The sequence below is a fragment of the Buteo buteo genome, chromosome 9 (assembly GCF_964188355.1).
Source record: "Buteo buteo chromosome 9, bButBut1.hap1.1, whole genome shotgun sequence".
NCBI lineage: Eukaryota > Metazoa > Chordata > Aves > Accipitriformes > Accipitridae > Buteo > Buteo buteo.
The window spans coordinates 21,445,646-21,461,177 of NC_134179.1; the positions used below are offsets into that span (position 1 = coordinate 21,445,646).

Consider the following 15,532-nt stretch of genomic DNA (forward strand, 5'->3'; position numbering starts at 1 on the left):
CTTGTAATTGCAGTTAAGAAAAGCTTATACTACTGCTTTAAAATGTAAAGAGCAGAAACACAGGCATACTAAAAAGATATTAGGTTATTAGAAAAGTTATTTGGGTTATGCATAAGATACTGATTTTTTTAAATTTTCTTGTATCTGATTCAGATCAAGTATTTTAAATTTTCAAATCCTTCAAATATGGAAGTAGTAGTTTGTTCCAGCACACCACAGGTTAAGGAAAAGCAGCAAGTTCCAGGATGGCACTGACTATTACTGGAGGATGTTTTTTATTTTCTTCATTTTTACAGATAATAAATTAATTTCTCCTTACATATACAGAAATCTAACAGTTGCAAGACTAGTATCTATTAGTGCAGATTTAAAGCAAGTTTACTACAAAATGTATTTCATCAATGGGCAGAATATCATAATGACAGTGAATATTGTCATTGGAAGGCAAGACTAGACTGATACAGAGGATGTAGAGCCTCTCTACCAGCTATTGCAAAAACAGGTTCCTGCTGAGAAGGGTGGGGGGGTAGGCATGACATTCTGCCCTAAAACCCAGCACACGTGCGCGCACATACACACTGCTGGGAAGACAGCCGAAAAAACCCCGTTGCCTCTCTCCAAGCTGTTATGGGAATTAACACACAGCTACAGGCTACTCGGTTCAGACTGGAGAATGGACTCCAAAAGAGAAGCCAGTTTGAAGAAGGGCTTGAGGTTTCATAGGTATCCTAAGCAACAATAACTTACAGGCTACTACAAACAAAGCCTCTCTCTTCTAGCATATTCCAGGCACCTCTGCAGCCAGCTTCAAGGAAACTGGATAACTATTTCCCCATTTCAGTCAGTATACAAAGCCCATTCACTATATATCAGCGGAGCTTCAACAGAGAAACAACTTGACAAGTCAGAAGCTGAAGCAATATGTGTCAAAGAGATTGAATTCCACTTTCATATTAGTACAGAAGAAGACAGTGCATGATTATTGCTTGGAGCATGTGGTTGTTTAGGGGATAATGCTAGCACCTTAACACTGAGAAGTAATGGAAATTGTCTGTCTTGTTCTCATTCTTTCTGAGACAGTCACTTGTGATATGTCTTGTTACACTGCCAGGTCATTTCTCTCTTCAGGCTCCTTAAATATCACCTGTCCAAGTTGACAATACATCTCTCCAATGATGACATTATGCTTTGTCCCTTGCTAAATAGGTAGACACTCACTTTACCAAGGATGAAAAGTTACACTTTACTTGCAGAAATTAAAACATTACAGGCTGGCCACTACATTAGAGCTCTGCTTCCCAACGCTGCCCGTCTGCAAGGACGCTCAGCCCCTAGCATCAAGGCATCTTACTCTGCAGCAGCCCAGGCTCGTGTCCTCCTTTAATTTCTTGTTCCTCATAAAGGAGACTACTCCTGACATGGCTAAATTCAAAGAGATGGATTCAATTATTAAAATTTCAAACAAACCAAAAAAAGCACATACAATGACTTCCACGTTCTTTTAAATGCCATCATATCCACTGAGAGGAACTTCTATTACAGAAGTTGCACTGCTTCCAGTGCCCCAATTTTCTCTCACCAGCAGTTATTCTGTGCAGAAAACAACTCGGCAAACCCTGCTCCAAAAACCAGACCTTCAGCACCAGAGACAAAAACATTTCTCCATGAGCTGTCAGAGCTGTGATACTTAACCCCCACTACAAGCCCACACCAGCCGGAGTAAGGCACAGGATGAAACACAGAAAGAACAATTGCTGTGTATCTGTTTCCTGGCCTGAGTTACTGTCTAGACAGGCGGCCCATCACACCCGAGAGCCTTACATGGAACTACTGGTGCAGGATGGCTGCTCTTCGGAGGCTGGAAAAAACACACAGGGGCATGTGTGTCCACTGAGAGAATATGTAAAGTGTCCAAGAGATTAGTTTTAGGAGAACAAAGTGTATAATGGAAGCATCTGACATTTTCTAATTTAAGTCTGTCCACAAGGCAGACTTTCAGAGTGCACTGAGAGAGCATGGCTGCCACAGAATCTGCTTCCCGTGGGGCGCAGCAGCCCAGCTGAAGCCTCACCCCTTAGAACCCACAGCGTATCTGTTTCCAAGAGACCTTTAAATCACCTACAGTCATCACAGAAATGATTATACAGACTCACAATTCCCACCTTAAACTTGCAAATCCTTTCTTAAACGTGGAGACAGTAAGCTGATTTGTGAAGCCAATATTGAAGAGTGGTAGCACTTTTGTTTCCACTGTGGCAACCAGATCAAATTAACGCAAAAACCCTAAGTTTGTGAACTGACTTTATTTAAAGCACATGGTAACTAGTAAATTCAGGACTAAATAGTTCACAGGAAGACATAAAGATCATGGTTATATATGTTTATTGATTTCTATACAATAATACTGTTTTATATATTTTTTCTCATTATATAAACTATGGGTACATGCTCTGAATATGCCCATCAGTAAAGTGACAATGAAAAATGTCTACCATCTTAATTTGTCTTTCAAATATGCATTCACCACCTTTTCCAATTACTGCTAGGTAAGATAAGTCATATCTATGAAACTTTTTACTTCTTTCTTTTCTATATGGGTTCTTATACTATATTCATCACCGTACGATCTGCAAACCTTCTACAAGCACATTACACAATATGAATAATTTCTACAACATATTATTCGTTCCCTCATCCATTGTTTAGACAGAAGCATCTGTATTTTTTCCTTCTAATTTTTTAAATTGCGTTTCACAGATGAAGGGATGGAATAGCTGGGGTTGCGGGGTGGGTGGGGTGTTGGTGTATGGTTGTGTTCCAAAAAATACCAAAACCGCTGAGCAACAGAAAAAGAACACTTGGTAATGGCAACCTAAAAAGTCTTAGAGATGAAGTGGCACACACACACACACACAAAAGGAACATGCTCAACTAGCATGATCCTTAATTATGGCCATTCAGAGGATAAGTGACAAGTGCTAAGAAAGCCAAAAAAAAAATTAAGTTCAGGAATAAATTGATCTCCATTGATTGCTATAGAGCATGATTGCTGCGTTCTTCCCACACTCCCCATCCCACCCCTTAGTTATCAAGTGAACACCAAGAGTAGACTCTGCATGGACAGACACAAAGCAATGTTGGTCACGCGAAGAGCTGAATGCAGAGCAGTTGTTTATTTTCAAGGGGGCTCAGTCCACAGGACCACAAAAATTACATCAGTAACAAAATTTGTCACTGAATGAATAAAAATTTCTTCTCTAACATGATCTTCATTGTACTAAATTCTAATTACAAATTATTTATCTGTGGAAAGCATTCAGACAGATAAAACCAAGATCTCATTGCAGCCAGCACAATAAAAGTAAGAGAATGTTTGCTTGGGGCGGGGGGTGGTGGGGTGGGAGATGGGAGAAATTGCTGGGGAAACACACATATTAACCCTGCTTTCCAAATGGCATTGAGATGCAAAGTGAACTGATTTGTCAAAGGTGACAGAACTGCCACAAACAGAAAGCAGATTTTTTGAATTGCAGTTCAGCACTGTCTTCGAAGGTCATTACTTTAAGGAAATATGGTGCAAGTGAACTAGTTTACTTATTTGTAATCATCTATGCTGCTACAAGTTTTAAACTGTGAATGCAGCACATCATATTCACAACGGGTGCCCATGCTCTGACATTTCAGTCTAATTGGTCGAGTTCATTTTGCAAACAAAAGAAGGTACATTGTCAAATATATTTTCACCAGTCCCTCACATTGAGCATAATTCTCTAAAATAAAGGTAATAAACTGCAAAATGTGTGCTTATGGTACTGTTAGTATGTGAAATGTGTAATTATCTGAATGATAATTAAACATGTTGCCATTTCCAAGAGTAATGAAATAGCTTTCAGCAATTAATGACCTGGAAAACAAAATGCATAAAATAAAATAGTTTTAAAAGGTAATATGAAATGAAAAATACTAGTAACAAATGAAATGCTAGGCTGTTTATGCAGTGGGATTGGACATGTGAAACAAGGAAAATAAATTTCAACCACACGAGAAATCATTGCCTAAATCACGCCTGCATCTCTAAAAATAGTATTAATTCTGGTCATGTCACACCTTAACAACAAAATTATGTTTCCAGACTTTAAGCTTCTGCCAGAATTCTTTTATTTTGGTTTCCTAATCCTCCTGACAACAACCTCTTACACAACACCATATCTTTAATTCTATAGAACAGGATGCTACACAGATTTAGGGAGGAGTTGGAGAGATGGCGTAAAGGGCTTGGGTCAGAAGGAAACTAATTTGATAAGCAATTTCAAATATGCACCTTCAGAAGCTCCAAAACATTCTCCAATACTAAGGAAAAGGCGAGAAATTTTGCTCCGGTTTACACAATCAAGGACTACGGGAGCTCTTTTAGTTCCAGTGCCCAAGTGATAGCCCTAAGAGTCAGTGATCCCTACGTCGTGTCAGCCCAAGCATAGGGCCCGAGCCCCTCCTTTTCCCACTCTGTACATACAGACTACTTTGTTTTTATTATACTGCAGCTGGCCTATCTGAAGCATAGATTAGCATCACTCAATTCAAACCACTGTAAATTAGAAACCCAATTTTTTTCGGAGTGAGTTTTTCCTACCACTTTCATAATCTTTTGCAATTTGCCAGCTTTATCGTAGTTACATTTTCTTTATAAATTACATGGAACTGTTCCTGATAGGACCCAAATAGAAATGTTTATTCAATTGAACCATAAAAATGGTTTTAGATATATCAGTCGGTTCTTCTTCATTTGAGTTGATTCTATTCTGGTTTCTTAATCAAAATGTTTTATATCAAATTAAATGCATTAGAGAAAAACAATATCGCCTTTATTAACCAAATCTGTAATTTAATTTTAAAAAATCAAGTTATTCTGACAAGATCAGTATTCCATAAACCTGTTGACTGTCTCTAATTATATTACTTTCTTAATTCTTCATTAATTAACCCTTGTATTGGCAGTTCCATTATTCTGTTTAGAATTAAAGTCAAGATGACAAGCTTTTAATTAATTGGGTGATCCTGATCCTTCATGTCAGTATTTTTAATGTTTGTTTTCAAGTAATCTGGAACTTTGCAGGACAGCTCCAGATTTTTTTTTTTATTTTGCTTGTTTTTTTTTTAAACAGCAAACAAATCCAGGTAACATTAAGAGTCTTGACAAGCCATTTTAGGATTCTGGACCTACTGGTCATCCAAGGTGCAACTTGACATCAGCTGCTGCTTAATATGCTCCTCAACTTATTGTTGTAATGGAAGCTATTTCATTATCATACCATAAAAAAGCATCACCTGGTCCATTCCCCCTCTCAGCACCAGCAGAAGGATTTACTGAGAGAAAAAAATGAAGTGAAATTTACTCAGTTCTGCCTCACACAGCCTAGGTTCAAATTAGGAGGAAAGAACTATGCTGTCCACTTCTAAAATGAAGCAAAGTTGAGAAAAATAAAAAAGCAAACAAGAATGAAATGAAAAACAAAGATTCATCTAGCAGAATAAAGCCCAAAGAATCAATGCCAGGGAGAACCAGGGCTTTTGGGAAGCCTGTCCTAACCTTCAGAGGATGTTAATCTGAACTTTATCCAAATCTCACACTATCATGGATGACATTATATTTCTCTGTAATGGCTTTGGAGGAGAAAGACACATGGGGGAGAGAGAAAGAATAATGAATGCATTTGGGAAATCTCATCAACATCCCTCCCTCCCGCACATGCCTGCTGGTACTGCTTTCCTCTTGCACCCTTCCACATCACCACTCCCAGTACTCGCAGCCCTCCCTACCTACTCCACACTACTCTGCTGATAGCGTCGAAATAACAGTGAAAAACTAGTGTGCTTCCAAAACTGTACGTGTAAGTGCTGCAATGACTAGAGCAACTTTCAAAACCTTATTAAAATTTTTCCTGCTTAATTTTTAAGAGTGATGAATGAAAGTATGATAAAAGCTAGTCCTATAGAAGTTTGTTTTATTTAGGTACTTACCAATCCTCAAACACTAAAAAAGTAATACTGCACTCCTAAACAGTTGAGAGACCTTAATTATGAAAGCATACTAAAATAAAGTATCAAGCACACTAATGAATCATACTAAAATATCATTTATTTCAGTTGAAATTAAAAATAGAAGTTGCAGTTCAAAAAAGAGCTCCATTCTTCTGAAAAGGTAAGATTATCTCAACTTGCAGTCATGCTCTTTGGAAGCAAACACAGACAAAAAATCTGTGAACATCAGGCCCCAAACTCCGGAGAAGCTATAATCAGGCTCTGAGTTATCTGGCCCATGTGCACCCACAGCATTTTCAAGTGCTGCAATATGAATTATTGCACATGTCCATTCTTTTACAGCTGGAATGGGCGCCGTGGATTAATGTACTGCAATACATTTTCTTGCCACAGACAGTGCTCCTCTCGGAAGTGTGATCTATTGACTAGTTACACGCACTTGTGGGATAAATCACAGTTGGTCTCAGAGCTGTGGCACGCTCTGCTCTGGGAAAAGCTGCCAAACAAGCTGAGGTGAGACAGAAGACAGAGAGGACTGGCTTGCAAGACAGGGAAGCTCCGGGTGGGGTTGGCAGCTGCTCCTTTTCCTCCCCTAGCCTCCATCACATACCTGAAGTGGTATCCTGACCTAGTGTCCTTTGCCAGAAGGAGAGCCACTAACTTCAACTGAAGGACCTCCCTCAACTTGGTGGACTTTGCACCGAAGTTGTGACTGGCCAGCATGTTAGGTGCCAATGACCATAACCACATCTTGCCATAGGTAACTTTTCCCACCCTGCCCACTGGTAGAGACTTTAGAAAGAAGGCAAAGGAAGAGGTCGCTGCGCACAACAGAGGCTTTGAAAAGTGGGTGGCCATGCTAGAGGAACTCACCTACCTAGGTCTGCTACCCTAACCCTAAGTGAAAAGCACCAGTGTGATTTCTGGATATGACACTACACAATAAAGACCTAGCCATGAAAAAAGCTTATCCCCAAAACGAAGCATGAGAGAATTCAGAAAACCCATGTCTCATTTTATAACATGGCACTCAAAATGTTGCAGGAGGAAAGCTTCCAGTTAGTGCACAGGGAGCTTGCAGCTGCAAATACCAAAAAAAGGATACTAAGCAAGGCTGAATATAGTGAACAAAAAAAGTTGAAAACTAATTAAGGGGAGGTCAGTGTCTGAACTTGCAGTTTACTGCCAATTCAACTGAGTCATCAGCATTGCGCTCCTTTGAAAAAGAAGATACCATGCTTAATTTACACAATGTGACAAGGACTTGGCTAGGCAGTCTGCCTGGTCTCCTGCTAGGTAACTCAGCTGTGCTATGGTCCTTTCTTATGCATATAAGCATCATTAGGATTCTATATGTGGTATGGGTATCTGAACAGTGGCAACCAGCACAATAAACAGAGTATGGTCACATGTGACAGCCAATGGTCCAAATCAGATAGCTCTTCTACAGGATGCTCTCTCAATAACAATTCTGGTATTCAATCCTAAAGGGAATATGATGAAGTTCCTTAGTCCAGACTTTCTCCATTGTTTAAATACACACACCCCCCCCCCCCCCCCATAGCAACTGGTAAACCTATATGGAACAAGAGACTGGTGCATTTGGTATCTGATAGCGAGATCTTAAATGCTTCCAATTACTACCTGGCCAAAAGCCCAGAAACAGTCACAAGTGCCAAACACATTTGTAAAAACAACACCAACTTATAAATATTGGTGTAATGTGGGCTTTTCTGCAATGACAAATGTAAAATAATTTTTAAAAGTATCACATTCATTTAGTTTCAAGTTGTTCATCTTCAGTTTATTCTAAAAAAGTGTTCAACTTGTAAACAACAAAAACATGAGTAATAAAAACATATAGTTTAAGCGCTCAAGATGTATTTAAGCTCCTCTTGCAAGTCTCTAATGATATCTACTTTGAAGGAAAAAAGGTAAAGATTCTGTTTGAAACATTAAGATAACCACTTTGCTGTATTCTCTCTCTGTGCACTTTAAAAAAAATTAAATGGTTGAAAATTACCTATTTATCTGTACTTTTATTAGCTTTCAAAGATTTAAATAATAATTTAAGATGCACTACTGCAAGAGAGCACAAATAGACCAAAATAAAGACCACAGCTTATCCGTTCAGTACCATAGTTTCCAGAACCTTCCTGTGATGTTGACTGTACCCAATTTGCACATAGCAAAGCCTATAAATCCAGCTCCCCACCTTGAACCCTCCACCTCCACTCTGCAAGCGTAAAAGGCAAACAATGCTGACTGAAGTAGCACTGTATGCATCCCACATTGGCACAAGCAGATTCTATACTGCACTGTCCCTTTCACTCTACTCATTTTAAAAATCAATTACAGTTTTCATGTAACCAGAACAACATTTTAGTTCTCCAGATGGCCATGCTAGGTCACTTTCTCAATGGCAACATCACTGGGGTCCCTGTGTTAAAATCCCCCAAAAGTGAACAAAAACCTTAAGCTTGCTTTTGTTTTTCAATGTTTCCCCACATTTCATTTTGGCTTTGTTTTTTTTTCTAGAGGTGAATTCAGCAGTATCCTGTATTCTGTGTATATTGTTTTCAAAATTAATAACTGCAAATTGTAAACAAACATTCTACGCTTGAAAAAAGCAGGCAGAAAGCAGCCCAGTTCCCAAGCCTTCAACTGCAGGTGATGATACACCAGCACTACACCCCTGAACCAGCATCTCTGTTATCGTGCCTTGAGGCTGACTGTTACCAATAGCTAGGTCTCTGTGATGGATAATGATTTTGAACAATGCAATAAGTAAATAAATAAATAACAACAACAACAACAACAACAACAATAATGTTCCCTTCTCAGCTCTGATAAAGCTATAAAGCTTCCCCTCCCCCTTACTCATTTTATTATCAAAACCAAATAATACAGGCAACAGTTTACTAAAGTAATTTGGAAAAAAGCTGAAACCACACAGGACTCTTTCTCCAAGTGCTCAACAATTCTTCATGTTTTACTGAAAATCACACCCTTGCACTGAACTTCAATAAAGTAGGAGCGAGCAATTCTACTGTGTACATATATTAAGCTCTGGACAGGCTGAACTGTTGACCTCCTTTGCCACTAAAATATCAGTTAATCATAAAACTGAGCTGTAACTCAGAAGCAACAGCCAATGTACGAGAATAACTTCTAACTTACAGTTGATAAAGCAGGCTAAGGGGACAATTTTAGATTATCACATATTTACTACACCCCCCTAAATGAAAGGCAATCACAACTCAGAGGATATGCTCAGAAGGACAACACACCCCAAAGCCACAGAAAACAGCTTTAAGGATTGCTTCTGATTAACATGCTACCCTCTGCCTTTCGTTTTGTTTTTAAAATGCTTCAGAAGTGAATAATTCAAGCAATGACACCAGACAAGAGGTGTAGTGGTACTGAAATAAAGCCCAGGTGCCCCGTGAGGACTGATGGGGAAGAAGGAGCCTTCAGCATCAGCAGCTTGAAATTATTTGTGTCTAACCACATGCAACCAGGAAGACAATCCCATGCTCAGCACTGACTTCAGCTGTGCTTAGAAATGGAAATACAAAGCATACACCTGGCTATTAAGGAAGATAATGTCAGAAAATAATGTTTTGCTTCACATGTTTTAGTTTTACCTCAGCTGTTTAAAAAAACTCAGTGGTTTCACATATTTGACTGCTCAGCACTACCTTTAATTGCAGACTGATAAAACAACATGCAAGTTTTCTAGCAAAATGCCATCACTTGGCTTCAGCACAGGACAGATTACCTGGGAAATGCTGGGTAGACAAACAGGCTGTTGAAGGACTTTTAACTAGTGGAAGAATTATCTCTTCATTAGAAAACAATTTTGTTTAGCATTAGCAGAAACATTTACTAAATGAGTCACCAGACACTGCTTTTGCTTTGAGGAAGACGGAAAATGATCTAAATACCTAATAATAAAAGTGCATGTCTGATACCAAGATAAGTACAATCATAGCTCAAATCATTCAGAAGTAGGATACATCTCCAGCAAAGCACGGGCCAACTGATCAATAATATGTTAAGAAATGTCATGAAATTACAAATACTTATGAATTATGGAAAAAATTATTTTCAAACTTCTTTTGAAAACAATGCTAATATTTGCTTAGATATTAAATAAACAGAAAGCAGAATACTAACCTATTCTTACTGATGTGTCTGTGAGTTTGCTGTTGCTGCTACTTGGAATGTAAACATTAAAACCTCATCAGATCAACATTCCCTAATGTGTGCTTTTTAATCCGTATAGAGAACAGTCAAACTTGATGCTGAAAATTCATTTATTTCCCGCCACTCCATTTGACGCTGAGCAGATAATCAATTATAACTTGTTTCAGAATTTGAACTACTATGTACAAAACTTATGGAAAGGCAAAATTGACAAAGAACATCGACAGAAAAGCTAGTATCTGTCTGGAAAATAAGTGATCTTGTCAGAAACAAGAATTAGGAATAATTGAAGAATCTCCAGAAAGAAGATATTGCTGCAGAGATGTCATCTAATATAGCACAGTAAATCACCTGCCAGTCACTCATACAATACCAGCACCAGCAGGCACTGCAGGGTGAGCTATTCCATTATTAGCTTTACCTTTTCTTATAAATCTCTTTGGAAGAGACTAATTTTTACGTTTATAGTTTGCCTTTTATGAGTTAAATATTTTTTCAAAAAATATTCATATTTTCTTGGGCTTGCAGTTATCTTACAGAAGCCTTAGGAGAGCACTGCAGAAAAAGAAGGTCTGTCTTCATTTTCCAGACAGGTGAGGAGGCAGCAGGGCAACCTGCTGCTCAACGCAGTGCCGTCCCTGACTCATCCCTGATGCTGGGCACAATACTTCACTCTCCACAAACCCTGGCTGACTCACCTTTTTCTAACTGAAACTGGTTAATAGTAACATTTATTCACCTTCGCTTTCATCGAATAAGAAGAACCAGTCTTACTGCAAGGTAAAGAGCTTGAAATTTTATTGTATTAAAATAATATTGTCATGGAAGCTCAGATTTTTCTTTTCAAGTATTTTTTTGATGTGGTTCTTTTCATAGTGGATTGAGTTGAAAATTTGTCTCAAGCCAGACTAGATTTTGCTGCCTTATATGTGAGTATTAAGTTAAAAACAAATTAAAAATAAAATCACACTCACAATGACACTGTTTCCCCTAACTGCCTTCTAAAAATAAGTCACGTAAATCATGACTTCCTTTCTTTTCCTTTCCCATTAAAAAGCTTTAGTCCGTCACAACCTGGGTAAATAAAATCATATTTTTTCAAGTGCTGGGAAAAAGAACCTGAACATTTGGGATTTATTAGTCTCAGCTTACCCTCTTTAAAACAGAAGCTGTTTTCAAATTCCTGCTTTTTCAAAACTATGCCTAAACCAATTCAGTACAATAAATCAATGCTTTAATCTTGCGTAGATCTCAACAACTGTCATCTTACCTGAGATGGACACGCAGATCTTTTTACTTCACAGGAAAGACAGACTGAATTATAAATAAGGTCACAAATTCCAAAAAAAGCCTCAGTTTAGTCTTGCTCCCGCTGTGTGCCTCAGCTTCCGACAGTGCTATGCACAATTTCAAAAAAGACTGTCTCGTTTTCTGGGATTCATACCTATTGACCTAGTCCACTTGAAGTTCTGGCTTCTGATCCAGACCCTGACCCTCTTCCTTCAGTAAACAAAATGAGCAGTCATCCATGCTTAGATGAGAACTCAAATAGCTGTCCCACTGAGGTCTGTCACCAACTTGTGAAAAAAATTTCATTTATATTTCTGTTTTATATATGCACATATATACATGACACATGGAAATCTGCAACTGCAGCTCTTCTTTCTTATTATTTTAATGCAGTTTTGAATAGATGGCTATCAGCACTCTTTCCTAAATCTAATATAGTGCAAACTTTAAAATACTGTCAGGCCCTAAAAGTCCTAAGATTAGGGGAAAAACCCCCATAATTTAATTTAATTTCCGCTTATTTGCCTCCCAGTCTGACGTTTAAATCTCTTACGTTTTTTCCTCTGCAACTATGAGATGTAGGTATTATCTTTCTTCCTATGAAAGGTGAGATTAAAATAACTTTAAGTAGCTTTAGAAGGAACAGCATATAACACAAGTTGGCAGTGCTTAATCTTCTTGGTGCTGGCCCTGCAGGAGCACTCTAAAAAAACCAGAAGCAGACTCCAGGATTCAGCAGCACATGATTTTGGTGGTGGCAATCAAAAATGGAGAAAACACTCTACTAATATTTGCAATTGTGTTTTAGGAACTATAGATTTTAGTTGTTGCATTTAAGTTCTTGGAGATTCTGGTAGGCCAGGAATATCTACATTTTTTGTAAAATTCTATTTCTTCAACGGTTTTTTTCTTTTCCCCCCAAGCAAGTTCCTTTATGTGCAAGTTTCCTTAAAATGTAAGTGAAAATTTGAAGGTGAAAAAACAGGTGGTTTGTCCTTTCCAGAAACGATGAGGTCTCCTTCCTTGCACGAGAAGTAAAATATTTTCTTAGCTTTCTAACATCCCACCTCCTAACCTACTCTTCCGGGGTTAGCGAACAGCAGCCTAGACAGTGACCAGGCAAAGCAGGAGACACAGCAAATCCTCATTGGTGCAGAAACTTGGGGATCCTATGGGTGCCAAGGGAACCCTTAAGTTCTGCTACAAGTTAATTAGAGCCAACAAGCCCACCAACCAATTAAACCATTAAATAAATAGTTTTGTTTGTTCATTTTTCCAAAGCGGCACTCACCGGCACATTTGGTCCTGGTGATGAGCGGTGGTCCTGGCTGTCCAGTCCCACCTTCGCCTGGTCTGGTGAGAAGGACCCGAATCTCATATTCAGTGTCGGGGTCCAAGTGCCAGAGCTTGTAAGTCGGTGCATTGACAGCATGTGTTTCGGTCCAGGTCCCAGACGTCATTCGGTACTCCACTTCTTTCAGGATAATGGGTCCGTCCCCAATGATTGAGTTGGCATTCAGCTGAATGAGCAAGTATGTGGGCCCAACGCCCAGCAGCTGCGGGGGTGCTATCGGCCGAGGTGGCTCTGTAGGGGAGACGCAAAAAAACAAAAGCCAGCGATAAAACAAAAGCTGGAAAACCCATTAAGAAGAGGGCTCCTTCCACAGAAAGTGGTCAGGTTTTGGTCAGCAAATATTTCAAAACTCGAAAGCAAAATCAAACTGACATCAATGAAGAAGAGCTGAGGAGAATTTCAGCTGATGGAAGCAAGTGGTGCACCAGTGGCATCTGCCAATGCTATTTTTTCCATTTAAAAATCTCAGCTAGGGACCACAAAATCCTATCTGATTTATACATTGCTGCTACTTAACATTTTTCTGAAAAAAAAACCAACACCAAAACCCCCCAAAAAACAAAAACCAAAAACAACCCAAGCCCCAAAACCAAAAGCCCCCAAAACTAGGTTCATGCTTATCTATATAATTTAATATGGCAATTACTTGAGATTTTCAGAAAGATAACTGATTTTTTTTTTTATTGCCAGAAGCCACATACCTATTTTCCTTAAAGAAACAGTTGCAATAGTTGATACACTAGCCTTGCACAGAACATTCTTAAAAATGAGTATCACGGCAGTTCAATTGAAACCCACCAGATGCAATTAGGGTAAAAGATACAAATGCCTATTACAGGCATTCAGAATACTCAGAACTGAGCAAAACTGCCAGGAGAATGACAAAATAAAGATGTATAGTAATGACATATAATATGTTATTCTTGAGTAACTTACTAGTGATTTAGAAACTCAAACTATAGGATGTACCTTGCCTTTTGTCTTCCTCTGTTCTCATCAGCTCCTGCTTGCCTAAATATTTCAACACAGCTGCAAAGTGAAAAGATAATGGCCAACCAAACAGGGAGGTGAGGTCCCCTTTACCCTGAGACATGTTTATGTAGAGAAGCAACCCACTGCCTCAGCATGGATTTATTTTAAGAAACAAATCACAAGCAACATGTACTTTTCTAATAAAATGAATCCACTGATAAATACGGAAGGTTCATTTTCATTCCAGATGGCTCATATTTCAACTAATTTGTTTCAGTTAATTAGGCAACAATGCTAAATTCAATGCACACAGGGGTTTCACACAGCAGCGATGCAGAACTAACAACGCGGCAACTCTGAGCAGGTAGAGGGGATCTCATGGCCAGTACATTAAAAATAACATTTAACCCCAGAACATAAGATTTCCCTAGAGGGGGGCCCTTCTCATCACCACTCCCCCCAACCCCCCCCACAAGAGAAGTTAAGATGCAGAAGCATTGCACACGTTCTGCGTCCTTGGAATGACCCCACCAGTGTCACTGACAGAGCCTGTGGAAGGGGGAGTGGTGATGGAGGGGCTTGCAGAGGGCCTCCAGCCCTCCTTTGACAACCCAAACTCCCTGCATGGTGAAGTTTGGCTAATGACTCCCTGCTTCTCTACGTCCAGCAATGAAGTTTCCCCTCCAGATACCAGAGCTGGCTCCCAACACTGTATTTACCAGCTCTGTAAGCAACCAAGGTTCCCACATTTTAGCACAACACAATTTCTTACAGACTTTTTTCTAAATTAGCTGCATCTCAAGCCACTCAGTTTGGAGATGAGGGAATCTGTGAATGTGCTGTAGTGGCTGCAAGTAGAGCTGATTTTCTCCTCCAAGAGTGAAAAGGTGAACGCTTTAAGGTGTTCCCATTTCTGCTTCGGGATATACAAAAATCTAGAAAGTATCTCAATTAATTATTAACATGTTTTACCCTGTTTTGGCAAGAAATGTGCATATGAACTAATTTAGATCCCTACCTGCATCAAAGATCAGAAATGCAGCTGGGCTTAATGAGGGCAGTTTATTTGCTGTGGAACTAACACATTAAATGTCGAAGTAATGAATTCTAAGGTCAGTGTATATTATAGCAGAAAACATAAACGTTGATGAGCATGATGCACTACCAACTCCGAGGTACAAACCTCTAAAACGTAAGGCTATGTTTAGAAGTATACACTTTGATTAAGAGCATGATTATCACAAATAAAACCTCACATTAATGAGACTAATATACCATTGCATATTAAATTTTTATGTTAAGAGGTAAAGCGTATTCTTATATTAGCATATGCATTTTGTTTTTAAGCTCTTGAGGACAAGGAGACTTATTTATAAAGTCTCTCCCAGTTCCAATAAATTATGCATGAATTTTAATCAGTTAGCAAATGAACAAGTAATTGTTCTGCAGCATTATTAATATTCTTCATAATACAATATACTATCAGAACCAGAGGTGAGGTGCAACCAGAAATCCCAAAAGTACACTAAGTATCAACTGAAGCATGCAATCCCAATGTACCAGGATAAACTTTTCTGATGTTACCCAATTAACTTTCTATTAATTACTCTCATTCGTCATTCTATAACCAGATCCATCAAATATTCCCCAATTATAATTTGAAATCAC

General features: G+C 38.8%; 1 protein-coding gene across 6 annotated transcripts in view; it reads right to left on the reverse strand.

Moving 5' to 3' along the window:
• The window catches only part of PTPRK (protein tyrosine phosphatase receptor type K), a 417,854-nt gene that overhangs the window by 159,376 nt on the left and 242,946 nt on the right, over positions 1 to 15,532 (reverse strand). For all 6 annotated transcript variants that reach the window (XM_075035665.1, XM_075035662.1, XM_075035664.1 and 3 more), the window contains exon 7: positions 12,830 to 13,123. In XM_075035665.1, coding sequence (XP_074891766.1) covers positions 12,830 to 13,123 — 294 coding nt within the window. The remainder of the gene's footprint in view (positions 1 to 12,829; positions 13,124 to 15,532) is intronic.